Source organism: Dothidotthia symphoricarpi (assembly GCF_010015815.1).
Source record: "Dothidotthia symphoricarpi CBS 119687 unplaced genomic scaffold P153scaffold_17, whole genome shotgun sequence".
NCBI lineage: Eukaryota > Fungi > Ascomycota > Dothideomycetes > Pleosporales > Dothidotthiaceae > Dothidotthia > Dothidotthia symphoricarpi.
Window position 1 is genome coordinate 685,996 of NW_022985024.1, and position 23,821 is coordinate 709,816.

At 54.1% G+C, this 23,821-nt stretch overlaps 8 protein-coding genes across 8 annotated transcripts; 4 read left to right on the forward strand and 4 right to left on the reverse strand.

The window, feature by feature from the left end:
- Nucleotides 1-652: 652 nt before the first annotated feature.
- Nucleotides 653-3,410, forward strand: P153DRAFT_297807 (uncharacterized protein; the record flags this gene model as incomplete). Its single annotated transcript, XM_033664178.1, has 2 exons — nt 653-2,580; nt 2,642-3,410. The coding sequence occupies 2 exons, from the start codon at nt 653-655 to the stop codon at nt 3,408-3,410; spliced, it is 2,697 nt and encodes an 898-aa protein (XP_033520938.1).
- Nucleotides 3,411-3,472: 62 nt separating this feature from the next.
- Nucleotides 3,473-4,141, reverse strand: P153DRAFT_297801 (uncharacterized protein; the record flags this gene model as incomplete). The annotated part of the gene is made up of 1 exon (XM_033664177.1): nt 3,473-4,141. The coding sequence occupies one exon, from the start codon at nt 4,139-4,141 to the stop codon at nt 3,473-3,475; it is 669 nt and encodes a 222-aa protein (XP_033520939.1).
- Nucleotides 4,142-4,239: 98 nt separating this feature from the next.
- On the forward strand, nt 4,240-5,636 carry P153DRAFT_79664 (phosphatidylinositol glycan class L). The gene is made up of 3 exons (XM_033673409.1): nt 4,240-4,574; nt 4,628-4,730; nt 4,780-5,636. Exons 1-3 carry the CDS (start codon nt 4,358-4,360, stop codon nt 5,297-5,299), a joined length of 840 nt encoding a protein of 279 aa, XP_033520940.1. The 5' UTR covers nt 4,240-4,357; the 3' UTR covers nt 5,300-5,636.
- P153DRAFT_79673 (uncharacterized protein) lies at nt 5,636-8,688 on the forward strand. Its single transcript, XM_033673410.1, has one exon. The coding sequence runs from the start codon at nt 5,973-5,975 to the stop codon at nt 8,379-8,381; it is 2,409 nt and encodes an 802-aa protein (XP_033520941.1). The 5' UTR covers nt 5,636-5,972; the 3' UTR covers nt 8,382-8,688.
- P153DRAFT_79680 (uncharacterized protein) lies at nt 8,467-9,934 on the reverse strand. The gene is made up of 2 exons (XM_033673411.1): nt 8,769-9,934; nt 8,467-8,623 (listed from the first exon to the last, which is right to left on the reverse strand). The coding sequence occupies exons 1-2, from the start codon at nt 9,684-9,686 to the stop codon at nt 8,552-8,554; spliced, it is 990 nt and encodes a 329-aa protein (XP_033520942.1). The 5' UTR covers nt 9,687-9,934; the 3' UTR covers nt 8,467-8,551.
- Nucleotides 9,935-10,545: 611 nt separating this feature from the next.
- P153DRAFT_79752 (uncharacterized protein) lies at nt 10,546-12,450 on the reverse strand. Its single transcript, XM_033673412.1, has 3 exons — nt 12,156-12,450; nt 11,820-12,104; nt 10,546-11,770 (listed from the first exon to the last, which is right to left on the reverse strand). The coding sequence occupies exons 1-3, from the start codon at nt 12,274-12,276 to the stop codon at nt 10,647-10,649; spliced, it is 1,530 nt and encodes a 509-aa protein (XP_033520943.1). The 5' UTR covers nt 12,277-12,450; the 3' UTR covers nt 10,546-10,646.
- A 416-nt stretch (nt 12,451-12,866) lies between these two features.
- On the forward strand, nt 12,867-14,043 carry P153DRAFT_369243 (uncharacterized protein). Its single transcript, XM_033668713.1, has 2 exons — nt 12,867-12,997; nt 13,302-14,043. The coding sequence occupies exons 1-2, from the start codon at nt 12,916-12,918 to the stop codon at nt 13,940-13,942; spliced, it is 723 nt and encodes a 240-aa protein (XP_033520944.1). The 5' UTR covers nt 12,867-12,915; the 3' UTR covers nt 13,943-14,043.
- A 435-nt stretch (nt 14,044-14,478) lies between these two features.
- Nucleotides 14,479-17,975, reverse strand: P153DRAFT_369245 (uncharacterized protein). Its single transcript, XM_033668714.1, has 4 exons — nt 17,903-17,975; nt 17,784-17,852; nt 16,713-17,707; nt 14,479-16,660 (listed from the first exon to the last, which is right to left on the reverse strand). The coding sequence occupies exons 1-4, from the start codon at nt 17,925-17,927 to the stop codon at nt 14,723-14,725; spliced, it is 3,027 nt and encodes a 1,008-aa protein (XP_033520945.1). The 5' UTR covers nt 17,928-17,975; the 3' UTR covers nt 14,479-14,722.
- Between the last annotated feature and the right edge of the window lie 5,846 nt (nt 17,976-23,821).

A 23,821-nucleotide genomic window follows, 5' to 3' on the forward strand; every position in this document is an offset into this window, starting at 1 on the left:
TGCATGGTTCTTGCTGTGCTGCGCCCTCTAATGCAGGCAGGGGATCCCCGATGCTTAATTTTTCAGCGATCATACTCCGATTCAATAAGCGCGGTCATGCCGTCAGCCGGCAATCTGAATTTTGATTGGAATACTTTGCATAGAAGTGCGATGCGAGTGCTTCGAGTATTACCGCGATACGGCGAAGAGCCGTTCTCTCGTCCGCTTTACCAATTACATAAACGTATTGTAGTTCTCAAGAAAGATGGAAGTCAACGATCATACCACGCAGGAAATAAACAGATTAAGTGTTGTTGAGCCCACTTATATGTATACAAAGGTAATTACGAAGATGCTGCTTTTGACGATTGGCCCCAGCTACCTTCCTACCCGAGCATGCAGTTTCATCCCCAGCACTAGTTTCAGCGGCGCCATTCGTGGAGAATGACATGGGATCAGGAACCGCTGGAGATGTCAGGATATTCGCTAACCCACAACCCCTCTTTACATATGGCGATCATCATGTAAATGCCGGGCGAGAAAACCCCGCTCGCCGAAGCAGAAGTAGGAAATGATCGAGTCAATTCATAAAAGGATGACAGTTGGTAGAAGAGTCGGCTAGCAAGTGTCTCGATTATGTTGTAGGACAGTCCTCTCTTTCACTTCAATCGCAATGTTCATACGCAACAAAATACTGTCAGTTCTTGTCACTACTCTGGCAATTGTCAATGGCCAGGACAATCTTGGGCTCAGCAATGGGTACACCACCTTCGAAGCCGGGAGCCTCAAAGGCAACATCGTTCGTTCGTCTCAGACGCTTGCTTCGTTGAACTCCAGTCGAACAGACTTCAATTTCCTACCCTTCGACCTCCTGTCTCGACTTGCCTTCAACGGCGCGCACCATCTCGGCGATGTCACGTTTCGGTATCGGACTTCCAACGGTAGATGGACGAGCGTCGATTCTGCCAGCTCTAGGAGTCCAGTCACAGCGCTGAGTGAGCTTGGGGCAAATGTCATCGCTGGTGCCGACCTGGCGCCTACCCTTCCTCGTAGGCTGCCACTGAAAGTCACTAGGGAATGGGTACACTATGAAGATGATCTTGCTATGCGTATCAACATTACGAACACGGCGAACTCGAATATCGAATTGGGAAGTCTCGGACTCCCAATCAGCATCAACAACATCTTTTCCGACCGGACCGCAGAGCAGACTCAAGATAGGTGCTCGCTTGCCGACCCATACATTGGCCTTGACGCAGGCTACGTGCGAGTCTCGCACTTGCAAGGCACTGGAAACGCCTTGGTTGTCACACCACTAGGATCGACTCGATTCGAGGCGTGGAGATTTCTCAGCGAGCCAAACGGAAACTTTGGATACCAGTCACAGACATTTGAGGGAAACTACGAATGGCAGGTGCACAGCCTTGCGTGGGCACAAAACGAGTGGAAGAGCAGCAAACCTTGGAACACACCGACATCGAAAATTCTGCAACCGGGAGAAGTGTACTCTGTCGGTCTCCGTTTTTCGCTGGCTGAAGACATTCAGCGGATTGAAGATACTGTAGTGCGGACTGGAACTCCGCTTGCAGTAGGCATACCGGGATATGTGGTGCCATCTGACTCAACAGCACGGTTGTATCTGAACTACTCGTCGCCTGTTGAGACCGTGGACGCTGGAGGTGCCTTTACCATATCGGCACCGTCGTCGTCTGGTGGTCCGTACACGTTGACACCAGCCGGCTCAGCATGGGGAAGAACCCGCGTGACGATATCATACCAGGACGGTAAAACCCAAACCGTGCATTATTTCATCACAAAGTCTGCGCCCTCAGCGTTGGCTGATCTCGGTCATTTCTTCACAACTGCCGCATACTATAACAACACTGAAGATCCTTTCAATCGTGCGCCGTCAATCATGACTTATGATCGCGAAGTGAACGCTATCGTTGACCAAGATCCTCGCGTCTGGATTGCCGGGCTCAGCGACGAGGGCGGTACCGGCGCCTACCTAGCCACGGCGATGAAACAGTTTGCCCAGCCTGTTGCAAGAGAAGTAGCTGCTCTGGACGATTTCGTACACGACACAATAGTTGGAACACTGCAACAGAACGGCACATTCGGCGTTGTAGCCAGTGCCTTCTTCTACGAGCCCGGCGCCGTCAATTACACGTACAATCCAGCGTTTGACTGGGGATCTTGGACTTCGTGGAACCGCGAAAGAGCTTACACGACGCGTCGCGCCTACAACTACGTCCATCCTGTCGCAACGTACTGGTCCATGTACCGAGTCGCCAGGAATTACCCGGATCAGAAACTTCGAGCCGATTGGTCTTGGTACTTGGGTCGCGCGTTCAACACCACGCAGTACTGTCTCGCTGATGAATCGGCGAACTGCGATTATGGCCTTGTTGGGCTGATGGGCGAGTGGGTGCTCGGTGAGCTGCTGGAGGACTTGAAGAGAGAGGGTATGGCGGCCGAAGTCTCGGCCATGGAAACTACCATGCGATACCGTGCGGAGCTCTGGGAGACGCAACCGATTCCGTTTGGCAGCGAAATGGCGTGGGACAGCACGGGGCAGGAAGGAGTGTTTTTCTGGACCAAGTACGATTCCCTTCATTGTTCTCCCTCGAAATTTGTCACTTACTGACGGCGGTGTGTTTAGGTACTTCAACCTCCCCAACACACCCTCCAAAACACTAAACAGCATCTTGGCATACATGCCGACCGTTGCGCACTGGGGCTGGAACGGCAATGCCAGACGTTACTGGGATTTCGTCTACGGCGCGAAGCTCCAGCAAGTAGAGAGGCAGATCCATCACTACGGATCGGGCCTGAACTCGCTACCGCTGCTCGACTCGTACGAATCAGATCCTGCTAACAATCTCTACACCCTCCGTGTGGGATTCGCGGGAAACACGGCACCGCTCACGAATATCGATCAACAGGGCTTTGCCTCTGCCGCCTTCCATTCGTACCCCGAGCTGTTGAAGTGGGATGCATATTCGGGAGACTACGGGCAGGGTTTCCTAGGCATGAGTCTTGGGCAGACTGTGTACGTGGTCAGCGATGCGCGGTATGGCGACGTGGCGTTTGGTGGTGACGTGGAGAAATCGAGCGCTACTGCGATTGTTGTTGCGCCTAGGGATGCGGTGAGGAAGAGGGTCTTCATTGCGCAGTTGGGGCTGAAGATGGAGATCAGTGCGGGGGCACTGCAGAAGGTGGATTTTGATAAGTCGGCGCAGAGTGTTACGTTGAGCGTTGTTGATAGCGTTACGGAGGGCGCGTTGAAGGCTTCTTCGGCTGTTCTTTGGTTGAAGAAGGTGGGGTCGGATACAGCTGGGTTTACTGTTGCTGGCGCGAAGACGGAGAGAGGTGGGTGGGTTGTTGATCTTGTGGATGGCAAGGCAGATGTGAAAATCACACGAGCGTGAGAATGAGCAGAGCAGGGTCGTGTACGATATCTGTTCCACTTTATAGTATTCCCGCCATACCTCTAAAACACCTGAAACCCATTCCACCACACATACCCGCACACAACCGCCATACTAGCAACCGCATACGGCAATTCCATCTCCACCACACTCCAAATCCACAGCACGCCCAGCGGCGGCGCAGCCTTCATAACATAAAAATACCCATTCTGGTTCCCCGAAAACACCAAATAACACCCCGCCACCACACTCCCCGCCAAAAACCCCACGTTCCTCAACACAGGAAACTTATACGACAAATCCACATGCATCAGATACACCAACAAGCCGAATATGGGCCAAGCCGTGCCCGCACGGGACACGATCTCATTCCACACCAGCGCCTCGCGGTACTGGTTGTACACGATGACATCGAGGGTGAAGTGCAGCGCAGCCATGGATATAGAGTACAGTATTGCGTCGCCGAGCGGGCCTATGGATACGACGTCTGCCGCGTCGGTGGCTGTTGTTGTAGCCGTGTCGCTGACGGTGGGGGGACGGACTCGTCCGTTCTGCGCGTCGAGTTCGCGCTGGCGTTCTTCGGCGAGCTCGAAGAGCGTTTTGCCTTTGGGGCCTGAGCGGTCGGGGTGCTGGAGAAGGATGTTTACGGATTCTTCGGAGAGCTCGGTGGTGGGTTGGATGGCGGGTTTGGAGGCTTGGGCGCGCCGCTCTTTGCGGTTGCCGACTGCCATGGTGGGGTGGGAGGGCTGGAGGTGTGCCGGGTGGATGGATGAGTGGATGGAGGGAGCGGTGTTGGAAATGTTGTGCGGCTCTGCGGAGGTCGTGAGCGTGGACCCTGGATGACGCAGGGGCCTGGAGCTCCCCGAGCGCAACCACGACTCCTCACCAGTACTACACGCTTGGTATGAATCTGTAGCTGCCGATTTCTCTCTCTCGGGTTTCTCGCGATGAACTGGATTGTTTGGGCCTCTGCGCCCCTCGTCTTCCTCGGGTTCTGGCTCTATACCAGCACCCTGAGCGCATCCTTCCCCACACTACAGAACAAGCGCATCTTGCTGCTCATAGCCCATCCAGATGACGAGGCCATGTTCTTTGCGCCGACTTTGCTCGCTTTGACGCGTCCAGAACTTGGGAATCACATCAAAATCCTATGTCTAAGCAGCGGTACGTCATATCCTACTGTCAATCGATATAGTAACTAATAACAAGCACTCCAGGCGACGCTGACGGTCTAGGCGAGACCCGCAAGAAAGAGCTGATAAAAAGCGGTCTACAGCTCGGCATCGGCAGCAAAGACGATATCCTCATCATAGAAGACAAGTACCAATCCCCCACCCAGCCGATCCATCCCCTCCGCTAATCCGCCCAGGAACTTCCCCGACTCCATGACAGTAACATGGCACCCACGCCTAATCTCCAACCTCCTAACCTCGGCCTTCGCCCCCAAAATGGCCTCCGTATCCGCCAAAGAAGCCCCCCTCGCGACCATCGACGCAATCCTGACCTTCGACGCCCACGGCATCTCCTCGCATCCCAACCACAAATCGCTCTACCACGGCGCGCACTCGTTTCTCAAAGCGCTTATGCACCGGCATAGCGGCTGGGAATGTCCGGTCAAACTTTACACGCTGACTACGACGTCGATATTGCGGAAGTACGTGCATTTACTGGATGCGCCGGCGACGATTGTAGGCGCTATTCTGAGCAAGAAGGCGATGGGTGACTTTCCTACGCCTCTGCTTTTTGTCAGCTCGCCGTTGGGGTATAGGACTGCGCAGAAGGCTATGACGAGTGCGCATGAGAGTCAGATGAGGTGGTTTCGGTGGGGGTGGATTGGTATGGCGAGGTATATGGTGATTAATGATTTGAAGAAGGAGAAGACGCTTTGAGGTGGGTTGGGGGAAGATGGGAGAACGTATTCTTACATCGCCACTTCTCTTGCGGTGTTTACCTTTCAAGTTACGCTGTGTCGATCTTCAGGCTGTCTTCACTTGGCAATGTCCTTGCTCCTGAAACCAGCGCATAGGTCACTAACGTGGACACTTACGTCTATGAGGGCCACAAAGGAGTGCGACGAAAACCTGAGTAAGCCGTGCAGCAGATGGCTAGTACCACCTCAGGCACACGATCACCGCTGTTTGGCAAACTTCACGAGCTATGCTGAATCCGCGGGAGGTCCACAGGTAAGATCGAATACCTGGAATTCTACACGATATTCTCTCGGACTTCACAGTGGTACTCTGTGCTAACAAGCTTTGCGCACATTTGGCGACAAGGTGCAAAACACGAGTTTGCTTATTTGGAAGACACCATTCAGTATGAGAGCACGCAGACTTACACGGCGTCTAGTCCGTTTTAACGTCTACTTCACACTGTTGTCTTTTAACAACGTCTGTCTACAGTCACAAAGTTCGCGAAAGCAGGCCAGCAGCCACGAAGCCTACCCACAGCTTCGTTTGGGCCACGGCGGTTATCCATGATGGTCCGCTCTCCACGATATACGTTCACATAATTTTCACACATGGCGTATTTTGTCAGGCCTTATCTTCACCATTGCCTCTCATGTTGCCGTTTGGTGTTAAGATTCCCCAGATAGGCGTTCGTATTTCAGGCCATCTGTTCACCACGTCGTGTTCATCGTTCGTCTTGTATACGCAACCCGTGGAGTATAAAACCCTATCTGAAATCCAGATTCAGATCTCTACAGCGCACAACTTCCAATACATACAGCGTACAGCTTTTTTGCACGGTGTATGCATATCCGTGGGGTCATCTTCTGGTCAAATCATTCTCTGCGCAATCGTCTCACCGGTGAATTCTACGCTCTTCATCATGGCTCCTCTAAAGAAAGACAAACACAAGCATCCTTTGCCAGAAATTCAAGAACCGGCACCATCATCACAACCGGCGTCACAATCAACACCCCATCGGCCACAAACACTGTTACAACGTGTCTCCTCAAGCGTATCTTCTATTATATCAAGCATCCCCCTTCCCAAATCTACACCCAAGCAAAACCCCCCAAACCGCCCTGCCACCGCACCAAATCCACGTCGAGAACCTACCAGCAAAAGAGCCACACACAGCCGGGACTTTTGGAAGAACAGGCCATACGCCCCCCTACCCCCATTCCCCCCCGCCCCAGACCTCGGAATCCCAATACTCTCAACCCCAAGCATGCTCGCCCACGGCTGCCCCTACGATCCAATGACATACCACTCCTTCCCCACCTTCGAAAAACACAGATGCGACTTCTGCGGCATGCGACCGCCCAAGATAAGGCCATCTACTGCGAGTGAATCGTGCACTGAGTGTACAACTGGAGGTGCGTTTTCGCATCTCTCTTTCGCTTTTCGACGGACGCGGAATAGGAGCAGTAGGGGCTCGGCTGCTGAGGGGAGCTCTGCGCGTGTGGAGAGTGCGTCGCCGGTTGAAGAGTGCCCCAGGATTGTTCCGCCGCATATCGCGGCGAAGAGGATTGGGAATCCGCCGAGGAGGGCGGCGCTTCCTCCTGGTATTGTGCGGGGAGGCGCGTTGAGGGTGCGGGAGAATATGCGGGAGCCGGTTGTTGGATTGGCGGTGTCCGCTTCTGTGGTGGATAGTGGGCAGGGTTCTCGCCGGGGAAGTCATGTCGAGGAGGAATACTTACGCATGAGGGACCCTGTGCATGATGCAGCAGCCAGACCGTCTACATCGAGTACACCTGATCATTCAACGAGTAACAGCCGTATCTCACGCGAGTCAAACAGTGCAGAGGAACCCCTTCCAAGAGTGAGAAACCCCACAGCCCCTAAACTCCATCACATCCATGGCTTACCACATGCAAAGGACCACCCCTTCGTCCACAAGCGAGAGGTAGACTCGCATCTAGCCGCCCTGCGTGAAGGCTCCCCGAGCCCACTGCGGAACAAGGTCGAAAGAACAAGACGTGTAGTGAATCCTAGCCGGCAACGCCATGACTTTGCGGAAACAGTGTATTATGGTCGCGGCTCCTCGCCTGTGCCGTTTCGACGTTCTCCTGATCGTCGCCCCCGCTCGCATTCTCCCTCGCTGTTGAAACCTCCGTCGGTGTTGGTGGGGCGAGTCGAAGCGGACAGACTATTCGTCGCTTTTGATGATGATGAAGAAGTGCGGAGTGGCCGATCTGAATCCTTCACCTTCGATCCAGAAAGCGGTAACACATACACAACACGCTCTCCAGCCGCAAACACCTCACCCCCACTCAACGCACCCCCTACCCTCCGCGGCGGCAGCGGAGACCCCGAACCCACCCCCACCCCCATCCCCTTCAGTTTCAAACTCAAGCGCTGGATCCTCACCTGCCGCGGCCCCTGCGGCCACGACAGCGAGACCGACAGCGACGCCGAGCTGCCCCCGCCACGCATCGTATCGCCAGCACGGGTTGCCCGAGCACGTCAGCGCGCGTGTGGCATCGCGCGGCTGCCGGCGCATATATCGCGGCAGACGTGTCCGCCGCCGCTTGGGGACGCACCACGATCTTCGTCTGATCCTGAACCTGTTCTTTGCGTGCCTGATGTTGCGTTTGTCGAACCCGAAGTCACGGCCGAGCATGCTCCTGCTGCGTCCCCGCATCTCCGCGGTGGTGCGGGATCGCCGTCAACGCTGCATGATAGAGATACTCTCCCCCCAGCGCTGTTTTGGCTTGCGGGCGGGAGGGGGCCGCCGGTTTCGGTCAGGGCGTGGAGGCAGCAGAGGCCCGAGAGGAGGATGGGTGGGCTGGTGGGGAGGGCGGTGTTTGGGGTGAGGGCTGGGAGGGCGTATGCGGATAGGTTTGAGGGAAGTGAAGGGTCGGGAGGTGGGAGTAGGAGTGGGGGGTCTAGTTCTGGGAGTGTGGCTAGGGGGCTTGAGGTGGGTGGTGATGTGGTGGCGGAGAATGATGGGGGAGTGGCTGCTGCAGCTGGAGAAGCCGCTGCGCCGATCGAGGATGGTCATGCTCGTATTCAAGCGTGATGAGCAGGTAGAAGGACGTAGGTAAGCCCGAGTACGTCAGATATGCGTTACACACCAACAAGAGTGACTTCCCCTTCCAATCAAGATAAATACATACATGCTACAACAAAGTAAAATACACCACCACCGTCCCAGAAAACCATATCCTCAAAGATAACACGCCAGCTAACTCATAAGCCCCTGCACCTGCTCCCCACTAAGTCTCGTCTTATTCCCCGGCCTCTTCTTCCTCGCCCCTCCCCCTCCCCCATTCCCCCCTACACTCTCAACCCCCGCCTCGCACTCCACACTCCTCACCGCCCTCGAAATCGCAACACTATACCCCCCAATCCAATCCCCCCACCCTTTCCTCCCCGCCCCCTCCCCACCATCGATCTCCCCCCCCGCCGCCGCAGCAGCACGCCGTTGCTCCAACACGCGCCTCGCCACGCTCTGCGCAGCACTAACCCCGCTTTGAATCGTAGCGACGTCGGACATGCTGACGCTGGAGGGGAGGGGGATGCGGTAGCTGCCCGAGAGGGTGACGCTTCTGTTCTGTTCGGCTGTGCTGGGGTTGGGGGAGGGGCGGGGGATGTCTTCTACGTCTTCTTCTGCGTCGTCGTCCCCGGGTGCGACGTCCCCGCGCGGATGGTGGCGGCGTCTATTTCCCCTTCTGCTGGCGGCGGGGGGGTCGAAGAGAGCTAATTCGCGGCGCGCGCCTGCGAGTTCGCCTTCGAGGCGTTGTAGCTCCTCGTCTGCTTCTTCTTCTTGGTGGTCTTTCTTCTCACTGACATCGCTTTCCTGCCGCGTGCTCGCGAGCGTGGGCAGTGTCGTTGCCGTGGAAGACGCTTTTCGCGGTTTTCCTCTGCGGCGCGGGGACCGCGATACACCACCTGCTCCTGTCGCTGCGGTGCCGTGTTTTATCAGCTCTTCGACTTTTGCTTCGAGGCCGCGGACGCGCGATTTTAGCGCTTCGAGGTCGTCGGCTGCGGCGGGTGTGGCTGCCGCGGAGGGTGTGGGCGTGGGTGTGGATGTAGATGCTGCTGGCGGCGTTGCTGTCGACGGGACTGTGAGTTTTCTGGGCTTTCGGCGGGGCTTGTCGGCTGTGGATGTGGGTGTGGGTGTGGGTGTTGAGGAAGTAGTCTGGGGCAGAGGTTTCGCGGGTTGTGGTTTCTCCGTGCTTGGTTTTGTGCGTATGGGTTGTTGTGACTGCGTCGACGGGGTTTGCTTTTTTGGGTTGGATTGTTTGGGGGCAGCAGCTGCTGCTGCTGCTGGGGTTGGAGTCGAAGTCGAATTCGGACCTGGGGACTGCGGTTTCGACACCATCGTGTTTTATCTTGCGTGCGTGATGGTCAAGTCAAGTCTAGACTGACTGTCCATGAGCTGTTTCCAAGCGTTTGTGAGAGTGAGAAGAGCTGCGATGGCTGTAAAATAAAGCTTCAACGCGTAATATATAATTGGCTAATCAACGTGTCAAGGACGATATGGGGAAAAGTGGACGATTTGCGAATGGAGGAGAAAGGCAGGTGCTTCGTGGTTTAAACAAGATCTCAAGGTCGGACGAGAGCTGACGTATGGGGGGCGAATGAGCAGGGTTCATGGTGATCAGGCCCTGGTTGTCGAACACGGGCAAATGTCAAATAGCAGGGATACCACTTTGCACGCTTCAAGCTACATCTATTACCTATTAGTAACCTCCAGCCATAAAGGTGAAGCATGAAAACCAAACCAAACACTCCCAGTCAAGCACAAACACACCAAAGCATATACTCTTGGAGTGGATAACCCATTTTGACATTCTAGCTTGCAACTACATACATACATGTCCGAGCACTCATGTCGTCTATGTATAAGGAACCTTCATGGTCGTCATTAGTTCCGAACTCGCGCTCGTGATCGTGACAAAGTCTCAGTATTCGAGCAACACTCGTAAAGAGGAGATATTCGAGAAGATGGCAAGCCCAATATTTTCCGAGGCCCATGCATGCAGAACGAGATGATACTGCAAAAAGGAACTCATAACTTTTGATGAACAGAGGCGGCAAAGAGGAAACAGGCGAGCTCAGATTCGGGAGGCAGCCCATCGATTCTCGTGTGAGCGGAAGGACTGGCAGAAGAGTGCTGTCGTGATCGACACGACTGTTCAGGAACAGAACAGACACGAAAGCCCCAAGAAGACTACTCCACCACGCCGGAACATGTGCGGGGCGTTGCGATCATCCCAGAACGCTAAAATGAAACAAAAGAGCCAGAAGGTCGAGGATAGCGAAGATGGACGCTTTCACACTACGACGCAATGGCGCGAGCTGGGGCTCCTCCACGGCGCGTGTTCTTGGTGCTCTTGACGGGCTTGGTGACGGTACTCCAGCCGTCCTCGTCAAGAGTCTCGGTTGTGGTACCAGCTGGCGGCGAAGCAGGGGTGTCGGACTTCTTTCTCCATGACCCTCCTGCGGGTTTGGGAGGATCGCGAACGATCTCCTGCGGCTTGACGGCCTTGTCTTCGACGATCTCGCCGTCAACATCCTCGTCCTCGCCGTTGGGCGGGGCCTCTTCTTCAGCCTCTTTCTCTTCGACAACGTCCTCCTTAGCCTCGGTGGCTGGGGCAGGCTTTTCCTCCTCCTTGGGTGCGGGCTTCTCTGCTGCTTCCTTTGCCCTCTTTTCCGCGCGGGCCTTGTCGTCTGCCTCCTTCTTCTCGCGCACTGCGAGCTGCCTCTTCTCTTCAATCTCTTTCTCGCGGGTAGCAGTGTCGATGGGGCGTGCCGCGCCAAACGGATTTGGCTTATCAGAAGAGGCTGCTTCTGCGTTTGGCTGTGCTTCGGAGACTGTTCGCTTCGCAAGGTTTAGCCTGGGACGCGAAGCAGGCGCAGAGGACTGGGGAGGGGCGGGCGAGGAGGGGACGCTCGCGTCAGGTGTCGAGGTAGGAGAGGCGGCATCGGCGCGCATCTTGGATCGCCACTGGTTGTCAAGCTCGGGAGCAGTGGGCTCTCTGTTGAACTGTGCCTTCTCGGCCTGTGGCTGGAACTCGCGACGCGGCCCACGCGGGTCGTCGGCTGCGCGAGGCTCGCCCCAGGCGGCATCTGGCCTACGCTCACGGGCTCCTCCGGCAAAGCTGGGTTGCCTGCCGCCTTCTTTCAATGACTCGCCACCGGATGGAGGGGCAGCAGAGGGGGATAGAGGGCCCCTGCGCTCCCAGTTGCCAAAATCGCGCGTGCCTCCTCCCTCCCTTTCAAAGGCGGGTGCGCGACGGCGTTCACCACGGTCGCTGCCGGCATCCGATGCTCCTGCGTCGAAGCCACGGCTGAAGCCACCACCAGCACTGCGTTCCGCCGGGCGACGCTGGCCGGGGAGGTCGGGGAGAGGTCCCTTTCGGGTCCAGTCGGAGATGTCGCGTTGCTCGGGGCGGTCCTTGGCTGTGGCATGGTCAGCGTGCGTTGTGACAGCGAATGGTGCTTTACGTACGGGGCTCGGCGACGCTGACGCGGACATTTCTGCCCTGGAACTGCGTGCCAGACAGGGCGAGAGCCTTCTTCAGGCCGTCGACGCTGCCAAACTCGACGTAGCCGAAGCCCTTGGGCTTGCGGTCCAGCTTGTCCTCGACGATGCGCACGTTGGTGACCTCGCAGTCGGCGAAGAAGTCGTTCACGTCGCCCTCTGTGGCGTCGAAGGACAGGTTGCCCAGATGGGCCGTGTAGGGGGGCTTGGAGGGGAGGGGCAGCTCTTCGCGCGTAGCAAACCCACGGTCGGCTGGGACGCCATGTCAGCCTATGCAGAGGAGGGCGGGCGGGAGAGACGCACCATAGCTGCCGCGGTCGGCGCCGCCAAATCCTCCAGCACCGCCGCCGGAGCCGAACGTTGGTCGGTCGCGGCCATACGCAGAAGAACTACCGCCAGCTGGGACATGGTCAGCACACGCCATGTCGGGGTCCACGTCCACCGGCGCGGGTCAGTGCTCGCGGCGGCGTGCGTGGTGCGGGGGGCGTGTCTTACCAGGCATTGGCATGTCCTCCATCTCGTCGGCCCATGATCCCAGAGCTACCGGCCGTCAGTCTCGTGCGCGCGCGAGCCACGACGGGTGGCGCATACCTTGGTCGCCCAGGAACTCTCCCAGCGACAGTGTCTGGCCCTTCTTCTTGGGCGCTGCGGGCAGTGTGTTAGCAGGCGAGCCCTCAATTTTGACGCTGTACAGAGCGGGGCAAAAACGCCGCCTAGCGGGCGACGTCTGCGCTGTCCGCCCCGGAGGAAGGCTGCATACCCATGATTGCGGTCTAGGGGCAGCGCGCAGTCGAGAGTCCGCGCGGTGTGTTGTTGGAGGGGTAGCGAAGACTGTGTCTGCCTTCGAGTGTGCGTGTGTGGTTGATTGTGGGGGTGTCGTTGGTGCGTCTGCGGTCCACCAGTTTCCCGAGAAATAATGCAAGTGCGCGCGGGGCCCGTGCGGTCGTCGACATCATTTCTTTCCGCGCTAGCAGTAGCATCAAACGTCCCGCGCCTTCGACGTCAGCACAGCACAGAACAGCACAGCATTGATGCTGTCGACGACTGCATTCATGAAACAGCCATGACGAGCAAACATGACCCTGACCAGGTCACCTATCCTCTCAATGTAGCACAGGAGGCAGCCGTGATTGGAGGAGTCTCCGGTACGTACTCAGTCTCACTACTCACCATTTACATGTCTTGGTCTCTCAAATTTCTGTCTCTTTTCTTGCACTTTCATTTATCTATTTTTTGTTATTAGTCAGCCATTCTCGAGACAACTCCCAACCACACTGCCAAGCCATAGCACGTGTCATATCCGATGCATCAATTTCAAGAAGATGCAACCGACCCCAAGCCTATGGCTGTGAGGATGATTGATCTCCTCAAACCCCATTCCCATGCTTTCATCTCCTCTCCACAAAACATCACCTGAACAATCACACCATCCCATCTAACTTCCCCCAGCCATCCCCGGCACCGCATACGGCGCCTTCTACGGCACCCTCCGCACCCAAACCCCCGCCCTCTTCGCCATCGTCTCCGGCGCACAATGGTTCGCAATCGGCAGCACCTTCTGGGGGATCCGCACCGCCCTCCTAAACCGCACCGGCCTGCAAAACTGGTGGTACTCGACGCGCGGCGCCCCGCTCCTCACCCGCTCAGACCTACACCCCTCGCCCTCAGACAAAGTGCGCGCCTCCACCATCTCCGGCGCACTCACAGGCTTCAACCTCGGCTTCCTGTTCCGCGGCCCGCGCAACGTCATCCCGGGGACTATCATGTTCACACTGTATGGCTGGGCGGGCCAGCACGGGTATAATTTTCTCGATATGAGGAACTCGCGTGGTTTGGAGCAGCAGGCGCAGATGAAGGAACGGGGTGAGGATAGGCCGAGGGAGACGCTTGTGCATAGGTTTGCGAAGAGCAAGTGGAGTCCTATGAGCGTGCTTAGCGATGAGGAGTATGTTAGGATGATGCAGGAGAAGGTTCTTAAGGTCGAGGCGGAGATTGCTATGATTGATGATCGGATCGAGGGGTTTCGGAAGAGGGCGGGTGAGCTGGAGATGCAGCAGGTGCAGCAAGAGCGGGCGCAGGAGAAGAAGTGAGAATGTAGGGAGGTTTATCCTTTTCGTTCATAGACGTGTATCTTTGTACAACCACTTGTGGTACTCGACTTCCTCGCAAGCACTTTGCTGCTTGTCTTAAAACAAACAATTTCGTCTAATCAACCCTCCTGCCACTAACAAACACCGACGCTCCCCTCAGTCTCCAGTCTCCAGCTCACAACACCACATTACATTCCACCCATACGCAAACAAGCATATTGTGATTAGACATACCATAAAAAAAAGTTCATGCCGCATTTCTTATCTTGTTGCTATGTACATGAAAAACAGGAAAATTTGGTTTATTCTTGGAAAACCTTTGTCGTGGTTAAAAAAAGGGTAAGATGTGCATGTATCTAACTACATCACATCACATAGCCAATAAACAACACACATCTCAGTACCTATGCAGTTTCGAAGCATCAACATCGTCTTCAAACTTGAATTCCCATATTCCGAACTTATTGTAAGGTTCCTAGCATATCTATTCACGTTGAACACGAAAACATCACAGTGCAAGTTATCAAAAACAATACTAATGAACATTCTTTTGTATTTGACTGAGCGGTAGTGCCATCAATTGACAACCATCACCCGTCCGCCCAAATCCTCCGCATTACAGTCCCATTACCCGCTAAAAAAAAAAGAAAACTCTTTACCGTGTCTTTATGCGTCACGCGCAGTCGTGGTATCATCCAGGTTCAAGAGATATGAAGCAATGAAGAAAAGTCGTAATCATGATCCGCCATCTTCCTTCCCAAAATCACAGTCGGAGAGAATCTAGACACGGCCTTGGAATACCGGGTTCTGGTCGCCAAATGCAGTGTTGTAGTGCCCTGTGCCCTGAGTAGGAGAAGTGCCAGTAGCGCCAGGAAGGCCAGTGGAACCAGTGGTACCGCCAATGCCGCCGGGGGTGTTAGGGTTGAATGCGTGGTCCATCTGACCAGCAAGACCCTGTCCAGCATGTCCCTGACCAGTGAGTCCCTGACCGGTAAGACCCTGGCCTTGGCCGTATCCTTGGCCGGTAAGTCCCTGACCAGCGTAATCATGACCAGTAACACCCTGTCCGCCGTAACCCTGACCGTCAAGACCTTGGCCAGTGAGGCCCTGGCCAGAGTGATGAGTGCCAGGGAGACCAGATCCACCAAGACCCTGGCCAGTGCTACCGATTCCACCGAGGCCTTGGTTGGTACCGCTGAGTTCGCTAGGGTGGGAACCGTAGCCTTGGCTGGTGCCATCATATTGCCCACGGCTAGTATCGTCGTACTGGCCACGGCTGGTATCATCGTACTGACCACGGCTGGTGTTGTCATACTGGTTGTTTCCAACGCCGGAAGAGCCTTGCTGATCAGGACGGGGACCGTAGCCTCCAGCGCGTCCGTGGGGCTTGCGAGAGACGTGAGCAAGCTTGGGCAAACTTGACGATTCCCTGCCCGAGCCGATGGAGAAGATGGGGCTCTCCCACTTATCACCCTTCGCCGCGAGCTCCTTGTACTCGGTAGCCTTGGTAGAGATGCCACCAGGCAGCGAGATGTTCTTGAACATGGAGTCGTGTTGGGTCATGGCCACATTGACCTGGGTATCCTTGGTCTTCTCCTTCATCTGCTCCTTCTTCTGCTTGCCCTGCATGACGCGCTTCTGGACAGCAGAAGCGTATCGCTGGTACATGTTTTGGAGGTTCTGAGGGTCAGGGTTACGCTTGGCCTCAGCCTCAGCGCGATCGGCCTCAACCTTGACGTCGTAAAGCATACCATCAAGCTGGTTGACGGAGTCCTTAATCTGCTTCTCCAATACGCGCTGGATGACGGGGCGCATAACCTTGAGGAGCAAGGGCTTGAACATGCTGAAGAGGAGCTTGTGGTTGCTCTTCTTGATCTTGACGGACAGATTGCTGACATCGGTATCAACCTTGGTGACCTTGAAGAAGTGGGTCTGTGCGTGGTTTTCACGAGCCCTGTCGGCAGTCTCCATCTCAACCTTGAAGCTGAATCCGGAACCACCCATAAAGATGTCCATGACACCCATATCAGTGATGGAGGGGAAACCCTGCTTACGCTTGACATAGTACGAGACATCCCTCAGGTCCATCTGCACACCAGACACAGAGAGCATCATCTTGTTCTTGCTCGTGCTTGAAACTGTCTTGCGGCCCCAGCGCCAGAAGTTGTCCGAGCCAAACTCGATGGAGTTGGGAGTAAGGTTGTCACCCTCAATGACAAGGTTCTCAACAATAGCGTCGACCATGTTGTCGCTGTACTCAATACGTGGGATAGGGATGTACTGAACGCTCTCGAAGAACCCTGGAAGAATGACTTCGGTGACATCCTTCAAGAGGTGGGGCTTGAAGGTGGTCTGGCCGTTCTCATCTTGACCAAGATCGGCGAAGAGCTTGTTGACGGAGTTGGCGAAAGCAGTGTTCTGCTCATCTGCGTCGAATTGCTCGCCAATGTACTGGAACTCGTCGGTAACGCGGTCAGTGAGACCACGGTAGCGGCCGCGAAGCAGGTTGTGGCCCTCGTCATAAATACTGCTCCACTCTTCATTCCACTGATCCTCCAAGATGAAGCCTTGTCGCTGGAGAGACCTGCGAATGAAAGAATCTAGGCGCGTGAACCAGCGCCTGAGCTCGGGATCCCGGTCAGCAGCCTTGTAGATGTCGCCGATGGACTCAATGAGGTCATCGAACGAGGTGCTGTTGGCAAATCGCTCCAACAAGGTCTTGATGTTTGTCAGCCAATGTTCATTTTCGGAATAGAATCCTGTCACATACCTTCAGATCAGCTTCAGCGATTCGGAGCGAATCGTCCTGATGCGCACCTTGAACGGATCCCATGCCCTGTTGGCCAACGTTCTTGCCGTGGTTGGCATACTTCTCGGCGAGAGTAAGGAGAGTCTCGATAGCTTGTTGGTAGTCCTGGTGTCCCTGGATCTCGACAACCATCTTCTTGAGACGCCAGATGGTCTGATCACGGCGCTCTTCGGGCATCTTCTTACCCAGGTAGTTGCTCAGCTGGTCCTTGCGAGCACGAGCTTGCTCCTTGTTTTCTTCCGGGATGTTCTCTCGGAGCTTTTGCTTAGCCTCGTGGGCGCCTGAGCGAGCATCCATACCAGTGGAATCGCCGGTTCGTCCCTCATGGCCCGCACGCTCCGCTGTATCACGAGGATCACGAGAGCCCGACGCAGCCTGGTTGACGTCGCCGGCAGCCCTCTTCATATCCTGCTTTCCGATGTTGGGCAGATTTTGCTTCGCCCTGTCTCGGAGATCACCCCTGCTGGGGACATCATGCCAGGTGTTGTCCTCAGCGGGCTCGTCCAAGCGGTTGAGTCGGTCTTCCGAGGGCTTGACCTTGTTGGCTGTGTTCTGCGCGGCATCGCCAGCGATATCTCGCAATAGGACCGAAGCATCCGAGAGGAGTTTCCGGAATTGACCGTTGGAGAGGATGAGCGTACCCAAGGTACGGAACCCTTGGAGCGCCTCATTGCCCTCACGACGAGCCGAATCCTTGTCGACAGGTGCGTTGGGTAGAGAAGCGTTGCCACCACTGATCTGTTCGGCTTGCCAGATGAAGTCCTGGAGGAGATTGCCCTCGTTCTTAGTCAACAGCAAGATCTTGGCCTGCTCGATGACTCTCCTCAGGTCATGGACAAGGGTCTGGCCCTCGCTAGAGAGCTTCTTTGATGGCGTACCAAGAGCCTTGTGTGAAATGGCGGTGTTGAGCGCAATGTCAATCTGCTTGTTAGATGGGACCTTGCCGTTTGAGAACGCTGGACTACAGTTAACACTTGTTGACATGCCACACGGAGCACGAAGATTGAGATACATCATCGTGTGTGCACATACCTTGGAAGATGCCGAACAGCTGGAGCTTGTTGTTGACATCGGCCTCCTTTTGCTTCAGGTCCACCGGTCCTGTAAATGTTAGTAGTGATCACTCAAAGTTCCATATGAGGGGCACGTACGGTTGACTGCTGTTGAAGAGACCATGATGTAATGTCGTCAGACGCTGTGTTTGCGTCTGTGGGTATCAAGGAGGGGTATCAAATAAACAGACGCTTGGATAGAACAATGATTGCGCAATGTTTGGGTATTTGGTTGATGCGGGTGAGGCGAGGGAGGGCAGACGGGCTTTATTAGTTGTGGTGGGAGGTAGTTGCCGTGGCATGAGGGGCTCAGTAAAGTAGGAAGTTGCACCCTACGTCATCTCCGCGTCGCCCGCGAAAATCTAGACCCCGTTTGTCTTGCTTGCTTTGACCTTGCGAACCGGGCAAAACGATGATTCGCACCATCGATCGATTGCCCTAATGATGCGCCTCTGCTCGCCCGTTTATGGTCGCCTTCACCAACGTAGGACTAGTTATGCCGAAAAGAGGTTTCGGTTTCCCGCTGGATGCCCAACGCCTGAGGTTGGTGATCATCGGCTGGGATTCTTGATTCTTGTGCGTCATGCACGTTTGGGACCTCGCTGACACAACGTGATGGGGACGCTCGAAATACTGTCTTCTCCAAACGCCTCTAGTGGTGTTCTCACTGCGATCTGATCTCATTTGACATCTCTACACTGCATTCGCCTACCTGCTGCAGAGCCTTGCGACGAGCAAGGTTTATCGGCAAGCTCCTCTCAATAAGCTGTGGCTAGTCTGTGGCTAGTGGAAACACTACGTATCCCTTGCCGCTGGACACGTCTCCGTAGTCACTATGACGCCGTCCATCTTCTTTTTAACGCCTCTTTCGTTCCGACATGCTATCTGATTCGCTATACTCACGTATCCCTGGTCTGTGATGGCGTGGCGCTCTCCCGCCGTTCCGAAAGCCTTGCTGCCCAGTGGTCATGCGCTCAGGACCAAGACATTGCTACACAAGAAGACGAACATATGCCTCACACCTTGGTTCTTACTACTGCTAGATGAAAATGTCTGTTGTGAGATGGACTAGCCTTTCGCCGCGGGGCAGCCAGTGCAGATTGGAGAATACGTCCGATGGAAACATGTTAAAAGTGTTACATGGAAGTTCAATTCTCCATGCAAGCTTTGGCACCTGTTAAGATTTGTTACACATGAGCTGATCGAAGCTTCGGAAGGCAGGCTTTACCGGTACCTATCAACTCGCTACGAGGCTCTGCTGCGTTAGAGCAACGTGAGCAAGCCCCACCCTCCGTTGCGCATCATCGACTTTTCTGTAGGCATTATGATAGGCTGTGTTCTAGGACCGCGGATACTGCAAGCACACCGCTTTCCGAGTTGGACCACCCGTTGGGATTTCCTTCAGAACGCCAATACACCCTTACAGAACAGAACAACCATAGCTGAAGATCAGGTGGGACCTTAGGCGAGGGCTTTAACCGGGGACAACGATGTGCGCTTAATGCGGGATCGAAGATGATCGACGTACGACAAGGTCACCCTTCGAACATAAACTGGGCTGTCACACGAGTCAGGGTTCACAACGCATGGCCCTGTTATGCTGTCGAGGCCAACGACCATTCCCTCACCTTTCATGAGAGTTTCATAAAGAGTGGTAATTTACGCGACAACACAATACAGTTTGACTTGCTCCTACTGCTATTCACATCTTTCGACGTCCCCACATCTCACATTGATCCTTGTACAAAGAAGTGATTCGGAAACAGTTGGGCGACACATCCATAACTCTCAACATTGTTTTCGTCTCGGTCTTTCTGGTGGTATCTGAGGCATGTTGTCACCGTTATTTGACAATATGCCATTCGGGCCGCAAAGAGCTTGTCTTGACGTCGAGTTTACACGCTCGTCTCAACATTGAGTTTAAACCCAAACACAATTTGCAGAGACACTGCGTAACAGGCACAAGAGTAAATGACAGGTAGGACTAGATTCGCATGTGGATGCCTACAACGTCACAAGAGACAGTGCGATCGAACAATCACGTCAAAAACGACCATTGACCGATCAACACATTACACATGCATACATCAATGCAATTATCATCGCATAAACCTCAAGACAAAGGCTATTCATACAAAAAAGAATCTATCATAACAGACCGAAGCCAACGCCCGCCGCACCGAGCAGCCAGCCCCCAAAACTCCCTGTTGGAAGCGCCGCGGCACCGGCGAACTCGGATGCGCTCGACCTAATGCTCGACCTCGATAGCGATTGGGGAATTATAGATGTGCCATCCAAGGTCTCTGTTACTCTCGTTGGCGTGGATCGCGAGGATTGTGGCAGAAGAGGTGTAGTGGAGGACAGTGCTCCATTATCGGAGGTGCTGAGCTCAGATGTGCCAACTTGGGAGCCGCTGATCTGCGATGTCCTAATCTCGGACGTGCTGACCTCCTGGGAACTACCTGGAAGAGGAGATGTCACGGAAGATGGCGAGGGCACAGAGGGAACAGGAGGCGAGGGTGGAGCTGCGGAACTAGAATCAATCGCATCACTCGTAGGAGGAGGTACGGGGATACTCGTTTGGACAGAGGTCTCGCTGCTGGGTCCTGGGGCTGCGCTAGGAGGAGGAGCGAGATTAACGCTTGAGGATGGAGGTGGAGGTGGTGGTGCACTCGACGCCGGTGGCGGCTGGGGTACTTTTGTAGATGTGGGAGCAGGATTCTCAGTCACCTCAGTGAGTGTGGGATTGACAAGAGATCCGACAGGAACTGGGAGCCTGCGGGTCTTGGTGGCTCCAATATCCATTGTCGTCAAGACAGACGTAACGCTACCAAGTGATAAAGTGCTCGATGATACTCTGGTTGGGACGATAGGGTCACAAGCACTCGGACCGATCGGTTGACCAAGCTGCGCCAGAACAGTGGGCAGACTGTTGAGGTACGCGACTACAGTAGGGGGAACCAGCGAAGTATTGGGAATATCGGCTTCAGGAACAATCAGGCGCGTGTAGCTCGTCGGCGATGGTAATGTCAGAGTGCGTGTTTCGCTGACACATACAGACCCAATTGGCTCAACGGATATATGACTGAAAGTCGCATACGCAGCGTAAATAGTCGGGTAGGTCAATGTAACGCCTTCAAATTCCCAGGTTAATGTCTGTTCGGGAGGCGGCAGTGTCTCGGTGTAAAGTGAGGTTCTGACAGTATTCCCAGCTGTATCCGTAAATACATCCAAAGTCACAACAGGCAAAAACTCTGTAGTAACGACCACGATACCGGGATAGGCCAATTCCGTGGCTGTTACATCAATCTGGCAGTTTGATGTGCAGGAAATTACCGCGGTGGGGGTTACACTGGGGCTTGGAGTTATTGTAGGACTCAAGCTTGGAATTGCAGTCGAACTTGGATTTAATGATATTTCTGAACTCAAAACAAGACTCGACGTTGCTGCTGAACTCGAACTTGAGGATACCGCTGAGCTTGGGCCTGAAATTATCGTTCGGAAGATAGTCGTAGGAACAATTTCCGTAACGGTCAACAATGCTGTGGAGAGGATTGTTGAAAGTATGGTACTAGCTGGAATTTGAGATGTGATGATTTGTGTCAAAGGCGGAAGAGTCAACGTGCTAGCGACCAGCTCTCCCGGCAGTGTGATGGTCGATAGCAACGTCGTGGAGACAGTACTAGCCGGCAGTTGGGTAGTTATGGTTTGAACACCCCCAGGAATCGTGATTGTTGAGAGCACAGTACTGACTGGCAATTGTGTGGTGATAACTTGAGTAGTGCCGGGTAGACTGATGGTAGAAAATATTGTGCTTGCTGGAAATTGAATTGTTGTTGTCTCTGTACTTCCAGATGATACGACTGTTGAAATCACGGTACTAGCTGGCAATTGTGTGGTTATGATGGAAGTCACACCCGGGAGGCTGATGGTCGAGAAGATAGTGCTGGGCGACAACGTCAAAGTCGACACAATAGTTTGTGGGGGGGCAATGCTGATAGAGGTTGCAGTAACTTGAGGCAGCGTCGACCAGGAAGTTCGAGTAACCACATTCGTTACTGGGGGCATCTGTGTTGTTATTACCTGAGTTGATCCGGGTGCTGTTATGGTCGTAGCAACTGTCTGAGGGGGCAAAACTATTGTGGATATTTGCGTGGCTATGCTCAGAGACGTCGAGGTGACCGTCTGGTCGATCGTCAGAGTGAGGGTCCGTTCGAGGGTTTGTGTACGCTCAAGTGTTTGTGTCTCCTCGAAGGTTTGGGTTCGTTCAATTGTTTGCGTGCGTTCGAGTGTTTGTGTACGCTCGAGGGTACGTGTTCGGTCAAAGGTTTCCGTCCGTTCGAACGTCTGAGTAGGTCCTGGAATCTCGATGGTCGCGGTAGGGCCTGGCGTTTGGAGTGTCCGCGTCACTAATAGCGTTTCTGTGGAAACAGTTGTTCGTACAACCTCAACAATTGATGTGCTCCAAGACGTAATGGTCGAAGCAGGCACTATTCAGCATTAGCTGCCTTGCTGTCGGTCTCACGGCGATCAACTTACGAGTTATTGTGACTGGGATAAATTCCGTGATATATTCCGTGTAAGAAACCTAGATTATTCAGTATAACTCTCACATAGCGTTCGGCCCAACGCCCAGCTTACATTGTATGTTGTGGTTGTGATGTAAGTACTCGTATATGTACTCCAGTCTGTTGTACGCAAGGTGCTCACGTCCGTCGTACGGAAGGTGCTCACGTCCGTCGTACGGAAGGTACTGACGTCAGTTGTATGGAGTGTACTTACTTCAGTGGTGGGAACAAGCTGGAATACATATCAGCAATGTACCAAAGGAATGAGAGAATCTAGGAGGTAGGTGAATGAAATCTGAAGATGAGACTTACAGAAATGGCAGTCAAAGTGTAGGTCTGGAATATTAGCGAATGCATACAGATAATGTATGGAGAACTTACGGAAGTTGTGTACTCTGTGATGGTGTTGTTGAGCGTAACTGTGGGTCCTAGTACTTCGATCGACTCCGTTACCGTGTTGTTGATGGTGACAGTCGATCCTGGAACTTCGACGGACCGAGTGATCGTTTCGTCAAAGGTGACCGTAGGCCCCGGAACTTCGAGTGGCACAGTAACGGTATTGTTCAAGGTGATAGTAGGTCCTGGAACTTCGACTGGTTGAGTTATGGTATTGTTCAAAGTGATAGTTGGCCCTGGGATTTCGATCGGATGAGTTATTGTGGTACTCAACGTGACAGTTGGCCCCGGAACTTCTACCAGCGATGTAATAGTGTTGTTGATCGTGACAGGGACCCCAAGAAGTTGAGTCACCGTGGTGTTGAATGTGATGGTTGGACCAGGGACTTCGGTTTTCTCTGTTGTCGTAGATGTCTAATCGTAGTGAGTATGTTACTTGAACAAAGGAAGAAGAACGCAAATTCCATACCGTTGTCTGAGTTATGTTCAAAGTGACAGGGATTTTCACTTCCTCAGTGGTCGTCGAAACTGATGTCAAAGTTTGTGTGAAAGCAGAGGTCTGGTCACTTGTGAGCATACGACATGACCGAGTTTGGATCAACCTTCATACATACTGTGGTTTGGGTTACGTTGAAGGTGACAGGTATTTTGACTTCAGTCGTGGTTGTTGACGTTGATACTGACGTCGAGACAACAGTGTCAGTATGAGTCTTCAGCAATCAGCATCGTCTACAACGGACGGCGTAGCTCGACGCCATACCTTTGTTTGTGTGGTTTTCTCTACGATGGTAGAATTTTGAACATTAGTGACGGTCCTGATGTCGTTCTGCGGTTATCAGCATTCGTGCTCACTACTCAAAGGACACTGGAGTCTGTTTACTGTCGTTTTCCACAACGTCAACGTAGTTGTCAAAGATTTGTATATCGTCTCGTAGCACGTAGATGTGATGGTTTCGGTGGGCTTGGTAATGACAGTGTGGCAGGTCTTGTCTTTTCCTCCCCCTCCTTGGATCTCATACGGATTATCTTCCGATGTGGGCGATGGAGATGGCGC

Coding starts and splice junctions, on each gene's coding strand:
- P153DRAFT_79664 (XM_033673409.1), top strand. CDS start 4,358: ATGAACTGGATTGTTTGGGCCTCTGCGCCCCTCGTCTTCCTCGGGTTC. Junction 4,575..4,627: donor AATCCTATGTCTAAGCAGCG/GTACGTCATATC, acceptor CAAGCACTCCAG/GCGACGCTGACGGTCTAGGC. Junction 4,731..4,779: donor ATCCTCATCATAGAAGACAA/GTACCAATCCCC, acceptor TAATCCGCCCAG/GAACTTCCCCGACTCCATGA.
- P153DRAFT_79673 (XM_033673410.1), top strand. CDS start 5,973: ATGTTGCCGTTTGGTGTTAAGATTCCCCAGATAGGCGTTCGTATTTCA.
- P153DRAFT_79680 (XM_033673411.1), bottom strand. CDS start 9,686: ATGGTGTCGAAACCGCAGTCCCCAGGTCCGAATTCGACTTCGACTCCA. Junction 8,624..8,768: donor AACGGCGTGCTGCTGCGGCG/GCGGGGGGGGAG, acceptor GGAATGGGGGAG/GGGGAGGGGCGAGGAAGAAG.
- P153DRAFT_79752 (XM_033673412.1), bottom strand. CDS start 12,276: ATGGCGTGTGCTGACCATGTCCCAGCTGGCGGTAGTTCTTCTGCGTAT. Junction 12,105..12,155: donor CGCCGACCGCGGCAGCTATG/GTGCGTCTCTCC, acceptor ATGGCGTCCCAG/CCGACCGTGGGTTTGCTACG. Junction 11,771..11,819: donor CGTCAGCGTCGCCGAGCCCC/GTACGTAAAGCA, acceptor ACCATGCCACAG/CCAAGGACCGCCCCGAGCAA.
- P153DRAFT_369243 (XM_033668713.1), top strand. CDS start 12,916: ATGACGAGCAAACATGACCCTGACCAGGTCACCTATCCTCTCAATGTA. Junction 12,998..13,301: donor CGTGATTGGAGGAGTCTCCG/GTACGTACTCAG, acceptor AACTTCCCCCAG/CCATCCCCGGCACCGCATAC.
- P153DRAFT_369245 (XM_033668714.1), bottom strand. CDS start 17,927: ATGGTCTCTTCAACAGCAGTCAACC. Junction 17,853..17,902: donor CTCTTCAACAGCAGTCAACC/GTACGTGCCCCT, acceptor TAACATTTACAG/GACCGGTGGACCTGAAGCAA. Junction 16,661..16,712: donor TCGCTGAAGCTGATCTGAAG/GTATGTGACAGG, acceptor ACAAACATCAAG/ACCTTGTTGGAGCGATTTGC.